The 23,852-nt window shown below is 44.6% G+C and overlaps 1 protein-coding gene across 3 annotated transcripts in view; it reads left to right on the forward strand.

Annotated features, from left to right (window-relative positions):
* Fgd6 (FYVE, RhoGEF and PH domain containing 6) overlaps positions 1-23,852 on the forward strand; it is a 115,299-nt gene that overhangs the window by 46,457 nt on the left and 44,990 nt on the right. For all 3 annotated transcript variants that reach the window (NM_001137645.1, XM_063264098.1, XM_039079738.2), the window contains 3 exons: positions 12,501-12,568; positions 12,669-12,699; positions 23,458-23,609. In NM_001137645.1, coding sequence (NP_001131117.1) covers positions 12,501-12,568; positions 12,669-12,699; positions 23,458-23,609 — 251 coding nt within the window. The remainder of the gene's footprint in view (positions 1-12,500; positions 12,569-12,668; positions 12,700-23,457; positions 23,610-23,852) is intronic.

Here is a 23,852-nt window from a genome sequence, read left to right on the forward strand (position 1 = left end):
GGAATCTGAATAGAGGAAAGTAGGGTGTGCCTGGCAAAAGTGAGCTTTCTGAGAGTAGGGATGCTTCACAGCACAAGCCTGCAGTCAGGAGGTCAGGAAGGGGATGGGGAACAGGATGTGTGGTCTCCAATATCCTTTGGTTTAAACTGCCCCGCCCGCCCCCAGGTGAGATGTGGTGGCACCTGAAAGCCTGTTAGCTAGAGAGTCACAGGAGGATGTGTGTCAGTGTCTGGAAGGGGAATGGACGCTGTGCATATTGTGGCCTGAGCAGCAGCGACGTTCTAGCACTGCACTATTTTAATAGTGACCGAAACGAGAGACTAAATGATCATTACCTGAAAACGGAAAAGGCTAAGTGTGATTAATCCGCACAGTGGAATGGTATTTGGCTGTAGGAAGGAATGGAGAGTGACTAGGAACGAGCACACAGTGTTTTGGAAGATAGGGAAGTACTGTGAATTTAGATTGTGATGATGGCTGGACAGTCCTGAATCTACTAAGAACCACTGAATTCTTTAAAGAATAGAGTGTGGCGGTGGTGTCTGCCTTTAACCCTAGCACTCAGGAGGCAGGAGGCCGGAGGCAGGAGCAGAGGGAGGCAGAGAGAGGCAGAGAGAGGCAGAGAGAGGCAGAGAGAAGCAGAGAGGCAGAGAGGCAGAGGCAGGGGCAGGTAGAGTTCTACGAGTTAGAGACCGGTATGGTCTGCCTAGTGAGTTCTAGGCCAGCCAGGCCATCAAGTGAGAACCTGCCTGAAAAGCAGCATCAGCACCCAACAATCTCCACACAGCAGCAGAAGCTTCCCATGGGGTGATCTACCATTTGTACTGTCTTTGATTCCTAGGAAGCACAGGGCTTTTAGAATGTCTATGAGTCCTGCTTGAAAACCCCCAATTAGGAATTTTTAATTACAATGTTTTTCTGTTAACAAATTGGTACATTGTTCACAGAAGCCAAATGATGCCCATAGAACATGTTTGTAGAACTGTAATAAGTAACAGTAAACGAGAATCTTTGCTAATCCCCTTTGGAGATTCATGTGTGTGTGTGTGTGTGTGTGTGTGTGTGTGTGTGTGTGTGTGTGTGTGTGTGTTATTAAGCAGGTGTCTGTACATAGATGCTCATACAGAGGCCATGGGTCAGTGTCAGAGGGCTTCCTCTGTTGCTCTCTGCCTTGTTTTGTCCGGTAGGAGCTCTTCCTCAATCTGGAGCTTAGCACAGCAACAAGGTCAGTGTTTGCTGTTTTGTCAATCTTTTATACTGCCCTGGGGATCTGAACTCAGGTCCTCATACTTGTGTGGCAGCACTTTGCCATCTGAGCCATCCCTCTAGCTCTCTGGAAATTCTTTAGACTTTATTTTCTTGTTCTTTCAGTTTTTAATACATGTTTGTTTTAAAGAATATGTCAGGCATGGCCATACCCATGGTCATGAGTAGCATTTGGAAGGTAGGGACAGGAACTTTCCTGCAAATCTGAGATCATTTTACTCTACACAGTAAGTTCCAAGCCAGCCAAGGCAACTAGTGAGACTTAACCTAAGAGGAAGTTAATTAATAAAAAAGGAAGTGTATTCATTTTGTTTCTTTGTGATTAAGCATTCTGCAACTTCTCTAGATAGACACTAGTTTCTCTCTTCCTTTTTACATCTTTTGAAAACAGCTCATGCTTAATCCCTTGTGATGAGAAGGGTGGAAACTGAAAAGGACATTGTCCTTTAGGTGTCACCATGATATCATCTTATCCTTGACATAAAGGCGTTAAAGAGCTGTGCAATGGGCAAGTCTTGCTGTTAACATTAATCTCCTGTATGTAGAACTCTTGAGTGTGATAGAGGAGGCCTCTTAACAGTGGTATTGGACACACTAGGAAAATGTCACTGGATGCCACTGGTACTGAGCAAATATGAAATGAAGAGAACATAGCTAAGAATGTGCAAAAATGGTCTGTTATCACAAGATCAGACAGAGCATGTCACTGGATTTCTGGTCAAAGATTCTGCTTTGGAATTTGTGTGACTTCTTGACAGTGTGATTTGTCTGCGGCTGTCGTTTCACAGGGAGGACTTTGGGAGGATGTTCTTTAACAGGTGCTCTGCTTTGAAACGCGATACAGTTTCAATAGCTGAGAAGTTTGAAGCAGCAAACTCGAGGTCTTACAGGGTATGTTCCCGCCATTGCTGTACTGGGTTAAAATCATTGGCTGCTCTTACAAGATGGGGCAAATACAGAACTTTCAATCTTCCTTGTCTTTGCAGAAACGGCGAGGTAGTTAGGACCCAGTACTGCTTCTCTTGTAGAAGACTAGAGTTTGGTTCCTAGCAGGTACCCAGAACTCATATCAGGCTGCTCAAAACTGAAGTGTTGGCCTCTGTAAGCATCTGTGCTCGTGTGCACACAGCCACACACAAACACACACAACGTTAAAATCGACCTTATGTGGAGTATAGTGGCCAATGCCCTTAATCCCAGCACTCGAAAGGCGGAAGCAAGCAGTAATCTGTGAGCTCGACGTCATTTTGACTTATATAGTGAGTTCCAGGTCAACGGTGGCTATACAGTGAGACCCTGGCTCAAAAAGTTAGAAAAGAGGCTGCAGAGATGGCTCGGGGGTGAAGGGCAACTTCGGTTCTCCCAGAGGACCAGATTCAGTTTCTAGCTCTTACTTGGTGGCTCACAACACTCTGTAACCCCAGTTGCCTCTCGTACCTCTAAAGGCAGTAGACACACATACGCTACAAACACATGCATATTGGCAAAATATTCATATGCACAAAAATAATCTAAAAAATCAAGATAAAATAAAGCATAGAAAAAGACAGAATAGATGACCGCGTGGACTCCCAGATTAGATTCTCTTATTTAAGTTCAATCTACTATACTGTATTATATATGTGCCACAGGTTTTGAGTTTGTGTTTTAATGTTCCATGTAGCACATCAAACAATGTGTTCCAGGCTTAGGATCTGAGGATGTAGCAGCCACCTCTCCATAGCCGTTTGTTCATGAATTTGCTAGTTCATGAACAGTGGATTTGGTACTATGCTTATATTTAGAAGGATACAAAAGTAGATAGACTAAATTGGGAGATTTCACAGATAGTAACAGTCTGCTGAGTGTCTTATAAATAGTCCGTGAACAAGAGAGTAACCTTTTCCTTTGAGGGTAACTTGTCTTAAAGAATGATCTGGAATCCGTGGAAGGAACGATGGTCTTGAGCAGCAGGGAGTCCAAAACAGAGGGAGGGTATATAGAATGAGACAGAGAGGTGCAGAGCTTACTTGGAATTACAAACCCCTGAAACCACGAGCCCAAGGAGACCTCTTCCCCGCTTATCTTGGGTATTTTGTCAAGTGACGGAAATCCCACACATCAAGGAAAGGGGCACTTAAGCGTGAGGAACGGTTGAGAAGGATAAATGAACAGGCTTCTTGACTCAGAAGGCGGCACCAAGGACAAGAAAGAGGAATTCAGATTTCTGGCACAAACACATGGGCAGGTGCATAAGTTTAAGGAAGTCCCGCTTCTTTCACAGGTCCCTGTTGAGTTAGCCGAAATCAACTGAATGGGCACACCCACTAGGGGAAAAGCAGGCCCACTTACTACGTGTGTACGGGAGCCACACGAAGCTATAGAACATAAATAAGGGTGTCCAGATCATAGAAGACACACTGTGAACTTTGCTGTCGCTGTGACTTGTGTCCAAGTCTCTCTTGGATGTTGGTGCTCAGAAAAAGGGAGAGGGTTAGATTTAGCTCAGTAGGTAGAGATCTCGTCTTGTTTTCAGAGTGAGCCTTTGCTGGTTAAGGGAAATTTTAGGGAGGAAATATAAAACAATTGCACTTATTTTGGGTGACCTTTCTTCAGTGAGATGCTGATCTCATAAAGAGCCCTCTCTATGCTGGGAGCCAGGGACAGAGCCTTAAAAAGCCTGAGGTGGCTGTGCTTGGCTCTGTGCTCCTGTGGTCAGCCCATCAGAGCATCCTGCCTCAAGGAATTGTTGCTGGAGCCCTGCACCGGGGAGCAAATATGGAACAAATGCTAACAGTGTCTGAAGGTCACCAAATGCATTTCCTCGGTGAAGCCTTCCTGATCCCCCAGTCCGCTTTAGTGTGGTTCCCTGAGATGCTCAGCACGTTCAAGGTGTGATATTATGTGCTTTTAGTTCCTTTGTCGCTTTGTGAAGATGGGGGTTATTTCTATTTCATCTTTTCCTAGTTATGCAAAATAATCACACACACACATACACACACATACACACACATACACATACATACACACAAATACACACACATACACACATACACATACACACATACACACATACACATACATACATACATACACACACATACACACACATACACACATACACACACACACATACACACACATACACACACATACACACAAATACACACACATACACACATACACATACACACACATACACATACATACACACACATACACACATACACACACATACACACACATACACATAAATACACACACATATACACACATACATACACACATACACACATACACACACATACACACAAATACACACACATACACACATACACACATACACATACGTACACACAAATACACACACATACACACATACACATACATACACACACATACACACACATACACACAAATACATACACACACACACACACACACATACACACGTGTCTCATTGTACCTCGCTTGTAGTTTCCCTCCCTTTCTTGGGCAGTTTTTTTAATCCCTTCTACAAGCACTCACACTCCATCCCAGATGTATGATTTTAAAGCCTTGAAGTGGTTGCCTGGGAATATGAACTGTAATGTACTTCTGCTTCTCGTGATCAGTAATGTCAAGCCCAGCTTCAGAGCAGGGGGCTGGCTGCAGTGGAGCTATTTCGCATACTAGCTTTGCCGTCAAGTGCCGGCAGGGTCACATAGTGCCTTCCTATTTTAGAAGGATGACATAAAGATACTCCTGACTCCTTCCTCAAGCTCAGGATAATAGGGACAAGAGATGTGGGGTGGTGAGACGGCTCAGTGGGTCAAGGTGCTTGCCACCATGCTGCCACACTTCATGACTGAAGTTAATCCATGGGACCCACAGGTAGAAGAAGAGAACCAGCTCCTGCACACACACACACACACACACACACACGGGGGGGGATTTAATTTAAAACATAAGCCATATATATATATATATATATATATATACATATACATATACATACTATGATACACTATGATATTAGGAGACTATAGAACCCCCAATCTAAACATTTTAGGGCTACCATGCCTACCTGCAATGTATACCAATCCCAGTATCTCCACTTAGGTTTGTATTTCAAGACAGTGAGTGTCTCACTAGGTAGTCCAGGATGGCTTAGAGTTTACAATCCTCCTGCCTTAGCTTCCTGAGTTCTGACAGGACTTGATTCTTTGTATTTCGGTCCCTTGGAGACAGGATTCCATTGTGTAGCCTGGCCGGTTCCATTTCCTGATCCTCCTACCGTACAGGTTTGTGTCTCTATGCCTGACTTGATTGATGTTTTTCATTGTAGCGATTTTATGGGTGTGAGGTTGTATCTCATTGTAGTTTTAACATAACCATGTCAAAACATTTCCTAGACTTTTGGCTCTTTTCATGTTGACTCTGCACTGGTGAAATGTCTGCTCATATCAGCTCTCATTTTTAATTGAGGTGTTTGCATTATCAGGGTTGCTTTTTTAAAAATATTTATTTTTATTTTACATGTACAAGTGTTTTGCAAATATATATTTCTGCATACCACGTGCATGTCTGGTGCCTGCGGAGGTCATAAGAGGTCATCATATCTCTTGGCAATGGAGTTATGGGTGGTTGTGAGTCACTATGTAGATGAGGGAAACAGAACCTGTGTCTTCTACAAGAGCAACAAGTGTTCTTCAAGTGATGAGCTCTGTAGTCGTCAGAGGGGTGTGTGCATGGATATTCTGGATCCTAGTCCATTTTTAGAGTTATGATGTATAGTTAAGTTTCCTAGTCTGCATTTTGTCACTCGCCGTAGTAGAAGCATGCTGTCTGCCCAGGAATTCTAGTTATGGAGGGTCCTACTCTACACGGTTCTGTGTGATTCAGACTCTGGTCGAGCAAGGCTCTGTGCAGAGAGTAGGGCTCCAGTGCCAGGACAGTAGTAAGAGGAAGAAAGGAGACAAAAGGCAAAGGCCAAAGTATACTCCTTAAGAGAAATGCGTATTTTCTGTGTGTGCCATCTGTGAAGGCAGCGAGGACACTGGATATCCTGGAGCTGGTGTTACCGATGGTCATGGCCTGCCCTGGCGGGGACGGCTCCCCAATTCTCTAAAGAGTAACAAGTGTGTCTTTTATTTTTCCCCCCTCTCTTCTTCAGATTGGGTCTTTCTATGTAACTATGTTCACCATGAAGACCAGGCTAGCCTCAAACACAGAGATCTGTCTAACTCTGCTCCCTACGTACCTGCCAGGATTAGAAATGTTTGCCACTATACCTACCCAGCAAGTGCATTTTACCATTGAGCCATCTCTCCAGCCCACAGCCTCTTGACTTTCGGGTTTGTATATGTGGGGTGGGGGTCGGGGGGCTGGAAGCAGTACTAGGGACCAAATGCAGGGCCTCAAACTGTCTGGGCACCACCAAATGATATCCCTAGTCTTCTAGTGAGTTTCTCATTTTAAAAATATATACCAACTTCAGCATCATTAACCTTATAGTTACAGATTGTATGGAGAGATGCGTGATGGTATTAGACTATCCGTTATCCCAGGGTGTAAGTGTGTAAGCACGTGTGCAGTCCCAGTCACTAGTTCGTGACTGATGTCTGGTCTGTACAATCACTTCTGTTTCAAAAAGTGTAGCAGAAGGTGAGTGGTTGGAGCCAAGTGAACAAAACTTGTGTAACTTGTACAGGGAATTACAAATTCTAGCTGGAGTGTGTATAAGACACACAATCCAGGGATTTCGTCTACAAGCCGTAAGCCAAGACTGCAGACTTCAGAGCTATTCTGACTTACATCCCAGCCACCTGTCCCTTGTTCCTTGCTGTTTCCCCTGGCCATATGCTCACGGTCCAGCTTCTCTCTTGGCTGCCTCCTCCTCTCCACGTCTCCGCTTTCCTCCCCTATTCCTCTCTTCCTGCCACCCCCCTCTATCTACTGCCCAATCACAATCATTAGCCCTTTATTGACCAGTTAACACTGGGGGCAAGGTTTGCACCACAGAAGCTTGTGTAAGGGAGAATTCACTCCTATTGGGGCAACCAGGCATTGGGATACAGTATTTAGCATTTGAGTCATAGCAGTACCAGACCAACCCCAACGGGAACACATTAATCTTTCTTTTTTTTTTTTGGTTCTTTTTTTCGGAGCTGGGACCGAACCCAGGGCCTTGCACTTCCTAGGTAAGCGCTCTACCACTGAGCTAAATCCCCAGCCCCCACATTAATCTTAATCATTCAAGAACCTACTTTTAAAAAGTGAATATTAATGGGGACAGAAATCAGACTCATGTAGTTGTCCTTTTAGCAGTAGAATTTGAGAGCTGAGGAAAAGAAGGCAAAACCACACAAGGCTAGTTAGACTGCGTTTGTGTGTACCGTGGATAAGTCATCTCTCATCTTGGTTTGGTTTCTGTTGCTGTGGTAAACAGCATGCGCAAAAGCAGCACGGGAAAGGAACGGGTTTAGTTGGCCCACAGGATACAGTCCATCCTGAGAAGCCAAAGCTCTGACATTCAAGGTTGGAACCCACCAGGAGACAGGAACTGAAGCAGAGGCCACAGGCGATGCTGCTTACTGTCTTACTTCCATGCTCACATTCAGCCATCACTCTCCTACAGCCCAGGATTGCCTGTCCAAGGACAGCACCGCCCACAGTGGGCCTCAGAGCTCCTACATGCAATCAAGGAAGTGCTCCATAGACATTAATTATCACAGGCTTGGAGGCAGTTTCTCAATTGTGGTTCTCTCTTCTCAAGTGTTTCGACAGCCAAAATCAGCCATCACCATTTGCCATTTAAAGACTCTTTTCATGACTAGTCCAGTTGTAGCCTTCTCTGAATATTCTTGGCAGTGCAGACTCTGTCCGTGAAGGGGTTAAAGTCTCTTGGTATTGCATGCAAACTCTGTTGTAGTAAAACATGGAGGGAACAAACACAAGGAAACTTCAGGATTAGTGGTCGCTGTCACTCCCGCCCTTAATGCCAACACTGAGGCTTAAAGGTGGGAGGACCAGGAAGCTGAGGCCAGATTCCGCTGTACAATGAAGTGAGTCCAGCCTTAGCTGCATGATCTATTATTTAAAAAAAATAGTGGTTAGTTCTGGAAAATGAGAAAGAAAATTAATATTATGGAATGTTTTGTTTCATCAAATCTTGATAGGAAAGTAATTAATTATATTTGGTATGTGTTTAGCAGTACCTGTTGGGAAGCTAAGTCAAAGTTACTGCCAGAAGTTGGAAAACAATGCAGTATTTAGTACAGTATTTTTAAATTTCATCCACATGTGTGTGTGCGTGTGTGTGTGTCTGTGTGTGTGTCTATGTGTATGTGTGTGTGTGTGTGTGTGTGTGTGTGTGTGTGTACATATGTGTATTTGTTTATGGAGACCCAAGATGTCAGTGTCTTTCCCAGTTGCTCTTCATCTAATTTAGGGGAATGATCATTCACGTAACCTTGGTGCTCAGTATTACAGCCAGACAGGTTCACCAGCAAACTTGGGGATATACTTGTCTCCCTGTGTGCTTGGGTGGTGGGCACACAGTACCACACATGGCCTCTCCCCACCCCCAAATTATCCTCATGCCTGCGTAAATTCATAGCAAGCACTGTAGGGGGTGGTTCTGATAGTAAGATCCTGTTCCCCAATTGGTTCTTGATTGATCAATAAAGATACCAGTGACCAATGACTGAGGATGGGGAGGGACACTTAGAGTTGCGCTAGAGAGAGTTGATGCAGAGGAACTTGGGAGAACTGGGGAAGAGAAGGAGTAGCCAACCAGCCATGGGAGTTTTTAGTTGGAGAGGCCAATGTCCATTCTGTCCGATTATGCCTGGGGTGGCAGGGAAGGTCTAAGAGTACCCAGGCATTTTAAGATTAACTGGTGTGTGTGTGTGTGTGTGTGCGTGCGTGCGTGCGCGCGCGCGCGCGCGCGCGCATGTATGCTGTTTTTTACCTGTGGATCCAAGGGAATCTGGGTGGAGCTAGTCAAGTGGTCCTTCCAGAGCTTAAAACAGAATAACAAAAACTACTCACTGAAAAACACCTTACTAAGTGCACATCTCCCAGCCCTGTGATAGAATGATACAAAACCCTTTAGGTTAATAACTGGAAATCTGACCTTTCTTTTCAGTTCCCTCCCTTTTTAGGTGTAGCCTCAGGCATGCTAGGCCAGCACCGAGCATAACCTCTGCCCCAACTCTGAAGATAATCAACTTTAAATCCCTATTGTCAGGTAGTCTTCTGCTCTTGGCACGCATATCTCCTGCGTTTGAACTTATTCATCCCTATGACCACAACTACTATTTATGATCTAATGGTCTCAAAAGCCATCTTAAATGAACCTAAAAATAAAGACCTCACCCATATTTCTAACTTACGTGAACACCGACATGACTACAATTAAAACAAAGAAAAAAAAATCCCAGAGGCCAGAGAGGTGGCTCGGTGGTTAAGAGCGCTTACTGCTCCCGTCGAGGATAACAGTCAATTCCCAGCACCCGCATGGCAGCTCACAGCCGTCCCTGACTCAGCTCCCAGGGCATCCAATGCCATTCTCTGGCCTCCACTGGCTCCTAGGTGTTCTCTGTGCAGACATGCTCACACATGCACATTAGAACAAGTAAGTAAATAAATTAATACGTGTCCGGATTCTGGGGGTGCTGAGTAGGTAAACTCCCCAGCAGAGCTCTTTTCTAGCCTGTGAAGCATCTCTTAAATCAGTCCTCAGCCCTGCAGCAAACAACAGAATTGGGAATGTAAACCTTCTGAAGGACCTTGGGGTGAGGCATGAGTGCACCTATGATCCCCAAACTCAGGAGGCTGCAATGGAAAGACTGAGTTAAGGCCAGTTCCAGCTACAGCAAGACCCTGCCTCAAAAATGAAACAAAGCAACCTGAGCTGAAACTTTAAAGGATTCTCACCCAGCTGACCCACTTGGACATCACCTGTGCTTAGCCAAGTGGGAATATGTGCACAGAACACGAGCAGTCACGGGTTTTAAATATCACTGAAATGTTTTCTCCCTGAGAGCCGACTCACTTTTAAACCGCATTTATTTTATATCTTTGTTTTGACATGGAAATTCTGGAACCTCGTGAAAACCAAGAGCTAAGAAAGAGGGCTTGGGCTGACTAGTGTGCTAAAGAGCTTTTTTTTTTTTTTTCAATTCCCAACACCACCAAAAAATTAAAAAATAAGACGAAGAACTAAGAAAATACTTTTACTGTGATGTGCTAAGCGGATCTGCTGGGATGGCATGCCATTTCCTGGTAGAGAAGGCTACTTCTGAGAGCCATTGCTTTAACACGCACCCCCACCCCGCCTCCATGGCGTTCTGTTAATGAATGACTAGGGGATTGCCATGGTGACTTTTTATGCATTTCCTTGCCCAATAGTTCTGGAAAGAGCACAGACTAACTGTCTGCTCCTGCCAGTGCTAGAAAGAATGCAAACAAGAATGAAAAAAAAATCCTTACAAAATGGGGTCTGATGGTTTTCTACAGCAGCTTTTTGTGTGTGTGTGTGTGTGTGTGTGTGTGTGTGTGTGCGCGCGCGCGCACGCACGCACATGTGCTCTGTCCGCTGTGGGCTTAAGGGCCTGTATGCCGAGCAAACTTGTACTGAGAAGTTATATTCCCCAGCCTGGTTCTAGTTATAATTTCCACCTTAAGTAAATATCTTAATTGCTTGCTCCTTCTTTACTGGTTTTCCCTCTTCACTAAGGGATTGCATTTTCAGATCTTCCAGACACTAGGAAGGGAAAGTCTGTCCGTCCCCTGCAACCAGCAACGAGCTCACCTAAATGTCAGAAGCGCTGTCTAAATCATCATTCTTTCCCAGATGTGTACAGTTTTTTGTTTAATGTTCACACTGAGAAATAATCAAAAGGTGTCCTTGAGATGATGTCAGATATATAATGTCACGAAGAGTTCTGATTACACTGTGCTTTTAGAATTCGAGAGATCTGATGTACACAACCCATTAGTAGTTCTTCATAGCACATCTTCATGCAGCATCTAAAGTGCATTTATTTATTTATTTACTTACTTATTTATTTTAGTTGGACTTGCAGTGCCGTCAAAGTTAGCCTAGAACCCACCATCTTCCTGCCTCGAGTCTCCTGAGTATTGGAACTAGTTGTATATCACAACCTCACTGGACTTTTTGATACTCATAAGTGTTTTCTTTGTAGTATACTAATATTTCCATTTTGAACCTTTGATGCTGTTCATTTGATTGGTTGGTTGGTTGGTTGGTTGATTGACATGGATCTCACTACATAGCCCTGGCTGTTCTGGAACTCACTATGTAGCCCAGGCTGGCCTCAATCTCATAGAGATCTAGCTATGTCTAGAGTGCTAAGATTAAAGGCGTGTGTCACCCCCAGTCCCAGTCCTGATTTCTCTAGCTGCTTCTGCATCATCATCTTACAAACTCCCCATGTTTGCTGTTGAGGTATTGTGTGGGATGGTAGGCCATGCCACCAGACAGAGCTAGTAAGGTTATAGTGAGTTTAGAACCCTGATGAATCTCATAGTTGAGAATGGCAGGAGTTCAAACTAGTTCCAGACCATAAGAGGATCATGACAAGCAGTCACGGAGCATAAAAACCTAGCTCTCCATGCTAATGAGGTATCTAGATAGGCCCTGAGTATTTAGCCAATGAGTGTCTCTTCCTGGGCATCCCTTCCTGTAATAGGTATTTAATCTCTGATTCATCCTGAGTAAGACGTATGCATCCTCATTCACCATGAATAAAACAGTTTGGACAAGCAAGGACTAACTCCTTCATCAAGGACTGCCTCTAGGTGAGGCCTTCGTCATCCAGAGCCATGCCTGAGTCTTTCCTAGAAGCCCCTCTTTCAACCTCTGTCCCTTTGGCACTCACTTGTGGCCAAGCCAGATTCTGCCCCATCCTGGGCTGCAGACTCCAATCCTCAATCCCCGAGGTGTCTGGGTGCACAGGCTGGAATGGAGGCCTGTCCTGTTTTCACCCAGAGAAACACTCTGAGTTTCGCCTTCCCTGGAGCGGCATGTCCGCAGCCCAGCACTCCAGCATTGAGGAAGAAATGCAGCCTAACACCCCTACATTTCACCTCCTCTGAGCGGCACGCCAGTGGGGCTCTGAAAGCAGAGTGACAGTACTGTATAGTGTGAATTGTGTGTTAATAAGTGTTAAAGTGCGTCTAGCGAGCTCATAGCTGATCCCATACTTTGTGACTTCATGCTTTCTCAATGCATTCTCTAACTTCAGGATGAAGATGCTGGGATGAAAAGCAAAGTCCATCATATTGCCAAGGAGATCATGAGCTCGGAGAAAGTGTAGGTATCAAGTTACCAGTTCAGAAGACTGCTCTTCCCCAGTCGGCTTATTAAAAAAAAAAACAAAAAACCAATGCCTTTTTGTTTGTTTGTTTTACAGGTTTGTCGATGTGTTAAAACTTCTGCATATTGTAAGTATCTGTTGTTGGTATTTTTCTCAATTCTAAGATTATCCCTGGTCCTGCTCTTTTCTTACCCTAAATGTTCTCTGCATAGCTAACAAGTGATCGATACACATGTGCTCTCTAGCGCTTGGCAATATTTTAAATTTGTAAAAGAAACACATACTTATAAATTAAATATATATGTGTGTAAATTATGTATATGTATATAAAATAGACATTTTCCAAAATGTCTCCATCCCATTTACACCCAAATATTCCTAGATGCTTTCTAAAAATATGTCTTTAGCACCATGCTTTTCTTTACAATAATGAGCCGTGACGACTGCTGCTGTTGCTTCTGCTCCTTCCCTTCCTCTTCTTCTTCCTCTTTTCATTTTTCCCCACCAAACTGCATCCTCAGCACTCATGATGATGGTGCATCTTTTAGGACATTTCCTCCCTAATCCTAACAGAAACAGAGACACTTGAGACAGACATTTTTATAGCTACCTTTTTTTTTTTTTTTTTACAGTTATCAACTTGAGCAGACCTGTTAGGAAACAACTATGTGTGTCTGACCACATACTCATTTTCCTTCCTGTGATTTTTTTGTCCTTGCAAGTTTTCACAAGATTTCGGGTGTAGTGGCAGTCAAAGTGCTTTTAGTGCTACTTTGTTTTGATTATATTTTGGTAAAATATCCCAAACATCCCACACATGTGTGCTACTATATATGCTCAAGTCCACCTTAAAATAGATCGTCTGTCTGTCTCTGTGTTTCTCTTCCCCTTCTAGCCCTCTAGTCCTCTCCTTCTCTCACTCTCTTACCATATTTCACCATCTTTGTTTTTATCCCTCTTTCTCTTTTGAAACAGTCTAACTTCATCCCATCTTTGACTCAAAGGTGCCTCATGCCTCAGCCTCTAGAGTCCCATTTTGAGCCATCAGACTAGACAGCAATCTGATAGAGTATTCTAGTCTCATTCTGTTGTGATAAAACACTGGGATCAAAAGCGACACGGCAGGGAAAGAGTTTCTTTGCCTTACACTTCCAGTTTAAAATCTGAGGGAATCTTGAGGGAAGTCAGAGCAGGAGCTCCAGGCAGGACCCGTGGAAGAACTTCGTTTACTTGCTCATTGTTCGGCTCATTCTCAGTCGTCTTATAAGCCCACACCACCTGCGTAGGGATGGTGCTGCCCATAGTGGGCTGTGCTATCCTCAGTCAATTAGCAGTCAAGACAGTCCCTCATGGACATTGCCACAGGCCAGCTGGTCTGTCAGTTCCTTAATTAAGGTTTCTTTTTCAAGTTACCTTGAAAGAGTCTACAAGAGACTCTAGATTCTCTCAAGTTGAAAACAAAAACTATCCAGCACATAGACTCTCAATAAACCTAGAAAGCTGGAACCAAGGCTAGCTGGACATGAAGGTGTTGCTGTAGTTGATTAATCCACTCTACCTTCCCAGCAGTGGCTATGTGACTTCCTCACTAACCACCCCAATGCTCTAGATTCTTGCACACACACAGCCTTCTGTTTTAAGATGCCTTAAGCAGTGTAATGTCTGTGCCACTCCAAACACCCACATTGCTAACGCCTCCCCTGATACTCCTGAGTTACTACTTACTAAAATCTATATTCTATCTTTGCTACCCTAGACCCAATTTGGGGTGGGGGCTGGGGCCACTCCTTCCCAGCTCTCACATGGCTGGTATTCTCTCTTCTGCTGCTCTCACGACTGCGTCTTATTCCTCCCTAGCCATGGCAATTGTTCTTCTTCCCTGGCTTCCCTTGTCTGGGAAATCTAAAAGCTCTGCCTCTCTCTCCTTGCCAGCCATTGGCCACTGGCAACTTTATTTACTAAATCAACGCTAACTGGGGACAGGTACCCTCAGTGTCTTACACCCTGATGTGTGGGTTCCCATGTAATTTTGGGAGCAAATTAATACAAGTAGCATTAGAACCAGTCCACAACATCTCACCCTTTTGGTCCATTAAAAAGTTCTTTTTCTCTCTGAATACAATGAACATAGTTATCACAGTTATATAAACTATAAGAGATGATAATGTACAGACCATCAATTTTGTCAATTAAGGTGCATTACTCTAACATCTATCCTAACTTAAAGAGTCTACAATCTTATATCTGAATTATGTTTTGATTTTCAACTTGCATTACTATCTGAAAATCATCCTTTCCAATCCGCATCATCTTCCGTAATGCTAAACAACTCAAGTTTGATCATGTGGCCATAACACGTCTTCAACCCTGGCAGAGACCCAAAAACAAATTAAATGGTACCTGAGTACACAGGAAGCACCAAGACATAGCTCCCAAAACATAACCAATTTGCAGAGACAGTTGGACAGTTCCCTATTCCTCAAAACGTCGAAGCATCTGTCTTCAGCCTTCTGGCTCAGAACCATGTGGCCGACTGTGAGTAAAGCAGGAGCTACGAAGGGCTAGCTTACTCTGACTTGGCAGAGCTCAGCTGCCGACTCTCCCTCCTTGTGTCCTTTCCTGGACAGTACTTTTTGTCTGAAGATGAATTCTTGCCCAATGACTACCTTGCCACAGTTGGAGCAACTCCATGTGGAGGTTTTGATGCTTAAACAGTGTAATGTCTGTACCACTCCAAACATCCACATTGCTAACGCCTCCCCTGATACTCCTGAGTTACTACTTACTAAAATCTGTATTCTATCTTTGCTACCCTAGACCCAATTTGGGGTGGGGGCTGGGGCCACTCCTTCCCAGCTTCCTTGAACTGTGAAGAGGGTACTGTCAGGAGCAAACATGTCTCCTAGTCAAAATGTCTATCCATAATGAAAGATACCTTAACACCACATAGAATGTTATTTATTTTTCTAAGTGCAATATAAAATGAACACATTTCCCCAGTGGTCATGTTTCTCCCACCTTAAAATTGTCCTTCTGTCCCAAGTACACCCTTGTCTTGGGAGGTTCATGGACTTTTAAATGATCATTTTCTTTGTCTTCTCTCTAGCTCCTGATAACTTGGCTACCCCTCTCTTTTTTGAGCAGTTCCATTCACATTAAGACTTCCAATTGGAATTCGTTACTATAGCACATCAGTCTTGCTTCTGTCTTCCCTTGCCTTGGTTTGGCTTCTCCTTCTCTCAGTGGCTCTATTTCAGATCTTCTCACCTTCCTGAGACTCGTGGGTACTAAATAGTTTTAAGTAAATGGCCTTCTAGTGAGCATTCTTTATATACCTCTTAGTATACTATATAATTATATTATACAAATTATTTTTTTAGCCTCACAACATCTGTAAAAATAGTTTTTTCCCTTTGTCTATTTTAAATGAAGAAATGTTTTAACCTGTTAAAAAATGCTACCAAATGTCAAAGCCAGACTTTGAAGTCTGGTCTATGTGAGTTCTTGGTGCAGAAATTTAAAATGTCTGCTCGAAGTCCTAACCATTGCTATTTATAGCGTATCTGTAGGATGTAGTGTGTCCTTGACATATTTGTTGCTTACAGAATTCTTTTCAGCTGCCTAGGAAACCAGAGAAACTCTTGTTTTTCATCCTCTAAAGATGAAAATGAAGCTGTAATTTTTACTTGTGCACATGATGTGTTAATGTTACTAAGGAGGGTTGAGAACACGGTGCGAACACTTGGTTTCTGTGCTGTTTTGCATTGAATGCACTGACGCTTATACACAACCTGATCTGTGCATACAGAACAGGAAGGATCATTTCACCTGGAAAACTACTTTCATCTAAAAGCAAAGTCAGCAAAGCACACCCGGAGACCCCTGCAGTCCCCGCACTCGGGGAGGCTGAGGCACAAAGATCACGAGTGTAAGGACATCCTAGGTTATATAACAAGACTCTGCCTGGATAAACAAGACCAAACGGAAGTTAAATTATTGACATGGGGACTTTCCCTTTTACTTCCCAGTCTTTCTTTCATTTTTGCATATTTATAACAGGTCTTTGATCACGGCAGCTGTTTTGCTTGGCTTTGCTTTTCTGTAAGCGATTTTTTTTTCTCACTGAGAGCTCCCTATCTATCCCTGTGTCCACGTGAGCTTTGAATTCATGGGCTCCTGATAGTGGTTAAACAATGGCTAAAGGTCGAGCCCTCCTCTTGGGACAGCTGGTAATTAAGTCACACACTCCTCTGGTTCTGGAGATAGACAGCCCAGCGTTATAGACGAAGCCATCCGTCCTCTGCTTCAGTGCCTCTGAGGTTCAGACTCGGTCCTGTTCGCACTGATGTTTCGGCTCGGGTCTTCCCCAGCTGATCAGACTGGGCAGAGTGAGCTTGTTGGTACTGTAAAGAGTTGGAGTTGTACTGGATCTTATTTACGGACTATTGGGAGAAAATGATACAATATGCTTTATTATCTAGAGGCCCCTTTCAGTCTTTAAGGTCCAACGTGAACAAGCACTTAGTGAATGTGCTCACAGGTGATTTGACTTTGCATACAGAACCTTAGTTGGTTTTTATTAGAACTGGTGCTGTATCTGGTTGATGTCAGTAATACCTGCAGTGTGCCTAATATTTCCCACCTCCCTGCTCTCCACCCTACTCTCCTTTCCAGTGCTGGTCTTCAAACCCAAGGGCCTCACGCAGTCTAGGCTGGTGCTCTTCACTGGGCCACACTGTCAGGCTTGTCACCAGCTCCCCAGGAGTGCAGACGCAAGCTCTGGCTCTCTCTGCTCACCTGTATCTGCACTGCTAGAGTGAAGGGAGCTTTTGGTGAACTTAGATGCTTCTGCCCCAAATGGTTTTGTGGCTCTTAAAATATGCCTCTTAAAGATTGTCACCCCTTCCCAAATTATCCTGGCTGTTAGGGTTTTTAAAATATTACATGTTATAATCATTTTTTTTTCATTATAAAAACAAAAAAAGCTGGACCCTCCCTCCAGTGGCACCACTGTGGCAGTGGCTGGGAAGTTTATCTGTGTAGTTCCTGTAGAATTAGTTGCATCTGACCCCAGTTCAGAGTGCATTGATGTGGGGAGATGGAGCCGAAGAAGAAGAGGAATAAATACAATTGAAGCTTCCCTGCTGAAGGCGGTTATGGAGGCTGTCAAGTTACCTGTTGGAGCTTTGGCATTCACTGTCTTAGCTTAGAGATGGAGATGCCCTATTTTGAGCTGGGGTGTTGTGGATTTAACCTAAGATTTTGTGTGCTGAGCTCTCAAAAAACTACCAAGAAAACCCGTATAGCCCCAGGTGAAAATAATTACTAAGTGACATTTAAAACTGTGTGGTTGTGTGTGTGTGTGCATCTGTGTGTGTGTATGTGTGTGCATCTGTGTGTGTGTCTGTGTGTGTGTCTGTGTATGTGTGTGTGCATCTGTTGTATATGTGTATGTGTGTGTGCATTTGTGTGTGTGTGTGTGTGTGTGTGTGTGTGTGTGTGTGTTTTGAGACAGTGTCTTTCTATAATGTAGCTCTGGCTATCATGGAACTCAATATATAGCCAGTTTCACACTCAGAAATCCACCTGCCTCTGCCTCCCAAGTGCTGGGATCAGCAGTATCCACCACTGTGCCTGGCCTCTTAAAAACCATAGATAGTAAGACAGACTTTATTCAGTAGCAGCGCTGGTTTTGCAGTGGTGAAGGAATTGGACTTAACTCCAAACACAAAATTCATAGCCGAGGAGAAAGTGAGTTCCAGTGAGTAGAAGGTTCTCAAAGGAGTAAGTGGGGGACAGGGTGATCTGCTGCTGCTTGAGAGCCAGTGAGAGGTGAGGTGCAGGGCCGGACACTGGAGTGGGTGGTAGGCACTTAGTAAGGCTAGGTTGGGTGAGGAAGTGCTTCCGCTGAGCCCTTTGGTAAAGCAGAGAATCATCATCAAATGCCTGCTTAGAACATACAACTGTGGCTGTTAGAGGTCCGAACTCTTCAGGGTCCTATTGTCTTTATTAAATGTTGTCCTTTCTATGTAGCTCAGGGTACCCTCGAACACACAGCAATCCTCCTACCTTGGTCACCCCACACCCCCAAGTGCTGGGTTTACACAGGAGCATCTGCCCCCACCCCTGTCTTTCTTTGGCTCTCTCTAAAGTATAAACTTCCTATTTTGTTTTGAGCTCCTACCATAATTTTCAGCAACTATACCATTGGTCTTCTTCAATTCATCTAAAGCTGCCCCAAACACCCAGCACCCTTAGAAAACCAATGAAGCCTTGCCAAGTTGTGATAAGAGCCTCCTGAATGGTGGTCAGCCCCTTTGGATTTGGCTGGTATTTGTTAAATGTGTCTCAGATAAACAAGTGTCTGCTCTGGCAGTGGTGGATGACGTGGACTGTGAAGTTTGGCGGAAGCCGGGCAAGACTGGCTCTTCAGTCACTTAGCAGCCAGCATCCACTGTCGCTGTCATGACAAGGAAATGCCTTCCAGTTGGAAAACAAAAGTTATTCTGCTGCCAAGGGGCCAATGCAGTCACCACTAACTCTGCGGGAAGACGGGGGCATGCTCGTTGGCTCTGCTGAGCAGGGGCTCCTCCCTACACTGGCAGAAAAAGGTGCCGCTGCTTCCCTTGCTTAGCTTTGAACATATTTGCCATCAGGGGCGTGATTCATACATGTGTTCTACAGCGTTCCTCCACTGGAGACAACCTAACGACTTCCAGAAGAGTTAAGAAGCTGCGTTCCCTCCTAACGAGTGCCAGGGCTGACTGAGGCAAGCTGCAGGGGACGGGACATGGCTGCTGTCAGCTTGGTTTCTGGAGATGCTCGTGTGGTTTTCTAACCTGGAACTCTTGCAGACTAAATTCCTGCTTGACATCTTACTAATTAGTTATACAAGTTATTGCTGTAGTTGCTATGCAGATAAGGCATTCCTTTACATTAATTAATATGATTAATGGGGCAATAAAAATGAACCCAGAAGAAGGTTTTAGTATTTGTTAAGAACTTGAGGTGGCCGGGAAGTAGCTCTCTTGTAGGCTTTCTTGCCCAGCATCTGGAAGCCCTGGGTTTAATCCTTAGCATCTAATGAACTGGGTATGGTGCTACAGGCCTGTTATTCCAGTGCTCGGGTGGTAGGCAAGATTAGAAGTTTAAGGCTGTCCTTGGCTACTTAACAGTTTTGAGGCCATACTGACACATCTGTAATTCTAGTCATCCAGAGGTTGGGGCAGGAGCATTGTGATTTCCTGAGACCATCCTGGTCTCAGCAAGACTGTCTCAAAACATGAAGAAAACATTGAGGGGAGATGGGAGTGTAGTTCTTCAGTAAAACCTTGTCTGCATCCAGAACTTAATGTCCTGCTCTGTAAAGAAACCTGAGTGGACTTTGGGTTGGAAACCTTTTGTTCTTTTAGAGTACACGTGAAGTTTTTTTTTTTTTTTAATTTGGGGTTTGTTTTGTTCATTTCCTTATCTTCTTTTTTATTTTTTTAATTCATCCTGGAGAAGTAAGAGATACTCTTAATTAATTTGTCTTTTAGGGGAAAATGTTGAAGGTATCTACAGAGGAAATGCAATCCCTTTCCGAGAGAAAGCCTAGTGAGTTTCCTCAGGGGTTCTGCCTGAGGATTTGTAATCTGACTGTTAAGAGAAGGCAAGGTCCTTTGTTTTGGAGTCTTGAGGGTTGTGAGAGGCTCTGCTCGAATATTGTTTAACTTAGATCCTGAGGCCCACCCTCAGAGGACAATGGCACCTCTGCAAACACATCTCCTCCCCCACCCTTTCCTCCTCCTCTGCAGGGATGGGTGTGGTGGTGGTGACCTATATTAAACATGGCACTAGTAATCTTAGAAAGAACAGAAGATGAAAATATGTGGGGTCTCCCCCAACCCCTTCTCGAGATAAAAATGAACTTTTTGAAAGTTATATGCTCAGTATCCCCAGACGCTTTAGGGGCCTGCTGGAAGTGTAGACTGGCCTTGCTGCCCCGGTTTGGGAGGCAGCCCACCTGGTGTCCAGAAACACACTGCACTAACACAGATGGTGGGGGTCCTATAAGGGAGCCCTGTGGGGAGACTGTGTGGGGAGGCTGTGTGTAGACCTTGAGGTCACACACCCAACTGCTTCATCAGCATAAAATTCTGCTGAGTCTGAGGCCTTGTGGTGGTGACATGACTCTCAGGTGCAGGCCGTGGGGCACCATGCCCTGCTCTGGGGGCACACCTGCCCTGTCCAGCAAGGACATGTATCCAGGCTGGCACATGGACATGCTGAGCCCCCACTGTTAGCCGGGGAGGTTGGGAAACTCAGGGGAGTCTGCTCCTGTTCTGCAGGTTCCTGAGATGCAGACTGGGGTCCTGGGCCTTGAGGGGTTGGTTCTCACTTACAGGGCAGTATTGGAGGGTGTTACTTGGTTTCTCAGAGGGGATGATTCTGGATAAGTCAAACTCAGGAATACCAATAGGGCTGGGCCAGGATTATCTCACTCATTCATTACGGATGCCACCCCAGGGAGACCCCAGGTGGATATGTCGCCCATTCGCTTGTGTGGCCAGCTACATCTTTGCCCATCAGGTGCTGCTAGAGTGGGTGTGGGACCAGGTGACCGGTTTTTAAAGTACAAATGGTGAGCTCCTTGGGAGGTTGGCTCAAGGAAGAGGAGCATTAAGACCTGGAGTCAGAGCGTTGTGTTGACTCTGTACCAAATGTATTGCGGAAAGTTTGTGCAACCGCCAATTAAACATTATTGCTAGTACTACCCTGGTTGTGTAACAGTTGCACCTATTTTACAAATGGAGAAACCAAGGCTCGGTCAAGGAAGCACAGTCAGTCAAGAGCAGCGGCGTAGATCTACAGTGCTGATTGCCAGGTACCTCCCTCTGCAAGTCCCAGCCAGAGGCTCCAGGTTGGGAAATGACCACTGAACAAGAGGAGGGCTCTGAAATCCAGGGTGGAGTTAGCTAAGACCTGCTTAGAATTTCTTAAAAAATTTTAATTGAATATTTTTGAGAATATCATGCATAAATACTGCATTTACATAATGTCTGCCCCTCCCTCCCAACTCCTTTTACCCCTTTCAACTCCTCCTTTGCCCACACCGCCCAATTCACTCTTTAATCACGCCCACAAACACACAGAAGTTACTGAGCCTCCTTACTATTGCTCATGCGTAGATACGCTTAGGGCTGACCACTTGGGATTGAATAACTTATCGGGGTTCTTCCCTAGAGAAAATGATTCTTCCCCCTTTTGTCAGCCATCGGTTGTCTATAGTTCTTCATCTAGGCGTAGGGCCTTGTGAGAGTCCCCATTCATGTTGTCAGGTCGGCTGGTGCCATCATACAATGCTTGTTTAGGCACTAAGGTGTGATTTCGAGAATAGAGAGTCCCTGTCACAGCTAGAAGATGCTGTCTTAAAGCAGCTACTCTGGTTTTCTGGTGTTTATAACCCTTTCTCCCCACTCTTCCCCAGTGTTTCCTGAGTCTTGAGTGTAAGGGTTGGATTGTAGGTGAACCAGTTCACACCTCGCAGTCATTTATTTTGACTAGTTGTGGATCTTGGTCCTAGTCCGTATGCCTTACAAAGGGGACCTTCTTTGATGAGGTGTAAGTGCTACACATATCTGTGGGTATTAAAATTAATATTTAGGATAAAGTTAAAAAGTATATTGATTTATGTATCAGAGTACTCTACAGTAACAGACTTTATAGAATGGACCTCTCTCCCTTATACATACATAGAGAAAGGGGATTTGTTAGAAAGTCTTACAAACTGTAGGGTCTAGCTTATCCAACAATAGCTGGCTAGGAAGGAAAGTCTAAGAATGCAGAAGCCGCTCAGTCCATGAGGCCGGATGTGAAGTAGGCTTCTAATGCCGTGAAGGAATGGCCTCAAGAACAAGGGAGAGTAGGCAGGCAATGAGCAAAAGCTTTCTTCTTCTTCTTCTTCGTCCTGGTATAGGCTTCCACGAGGAGGTGAGGCCCAAATTAAAGGTGTGTCTTCCCACCACACAATCCAGACTAGAGATGGATCTGTATACATCCAATTAAACACAAGTCCCTTTATGTTGAGCCCTACGTTTTTGGATATTAATTAATTCCATATGTAGTCAAGTTGACAGCTAAAAACAGCCATCACAGTTTAGAAAAATGGCTGTAGTAGGTTCTTCTCTTGGGTCCTCTCCAGCCACAGGCCACGTCTCCACACCATGAGGTGTGTGTTTCCTCATACTGAGCAGGCCTTAGGTCTGATTAGACAGCTGTTGGTTACCCCCAAGGTAAAGGCGCCACTATTGCACTCCGGGGCTCTCTCGCCCCGCCTGTCACGCCTGTCATTGTTGCAGTTCGTAAGCTTTCCTTCTGGGTAAGACTATTGACTGTTTTACTCTCTTGGCAGTTTGCATGACACTTTTGGACAGTGTGAGAGCTAGTCTCTGGGGAGGAGGCTTCGGGTCAATTCCAGCTTGATTCTTCCAAGTGCAGTGTCCAAAGTATGTGGTGTCTTCAGCAGCGGGGTCTTAACTTCAAGTTCTGGGAAGCAACTAAGAGTAGTGTCAACAGCTTGTCTCATTTTGGGAATCTCTTAGACCCCCCTGGAGACACCTTCTCGTGCCTAGCACTGGGCTTTCATTAGTTTATGCCTCCTGTGGGAGCATGATCATCTGATGTGGCAAAATAGAGTCAGCGTATCTATGTGATAACACTAGAGCGACTTTAATTCCTAGAGCTGCGAAACAGGTTTTTAGATACCTTTTTGTATAGTTGAAAGATAACAATAGTTTTGAGATTGTAGATCTTCATGGGGTAGAGGATGACTAGGCAGGAAGCTTTTGATCCAGTTATGTGTGTGAATAGTGACTTTTTTTTTTTGCCCTCCTGACTATAATAGGATTTCCGGGGTGCTGTAGCCCACGCGTCCAGGCAACTCGGGAAGCCCGTGATTGAGGACCGGATCCTTAACCAGATCCTGTACTACCTGCCTCAGCTGTATGAGCTCAACCGGGATCTCCTGAAGGAACTGGAGGAAAGAATGCTGAGCTGGTAAAACACGGAGCACATTAGGCTTCCTCAGAGCAGAGCGCACGGTTTTAAATGAAACCGCAGAGACCCTGCCAGGGAGGGGAAAGTGACGCTCCTTATACGGCGTTGTTTTCAGTGCGTTGAACTTTTTGGCAGTTACCTGTAGATTAAATATTCCGGATGGCCATACCTTGGCACACTAGATTTAAATCTGTGCCACTTACAAAGCTCTTCAATGATGCTTGCTCGGACCCAGGCAGAGGC

The sequence above is a fragment of the Rattus norvegicus genome, chromosome 7 (genome assembly GCF_036323735.1).
Source record: "Rattus norvegicus strain BN/NHsdMcwi chromosome 7, GRCr8, whole genome shotgun sequence".
Taxonomy (NCBI): Eukaryota; Metazoa; Chordata; class Mammalia; order Rodentia; family Muridae; genus Rattus; species Rattus norvegicus.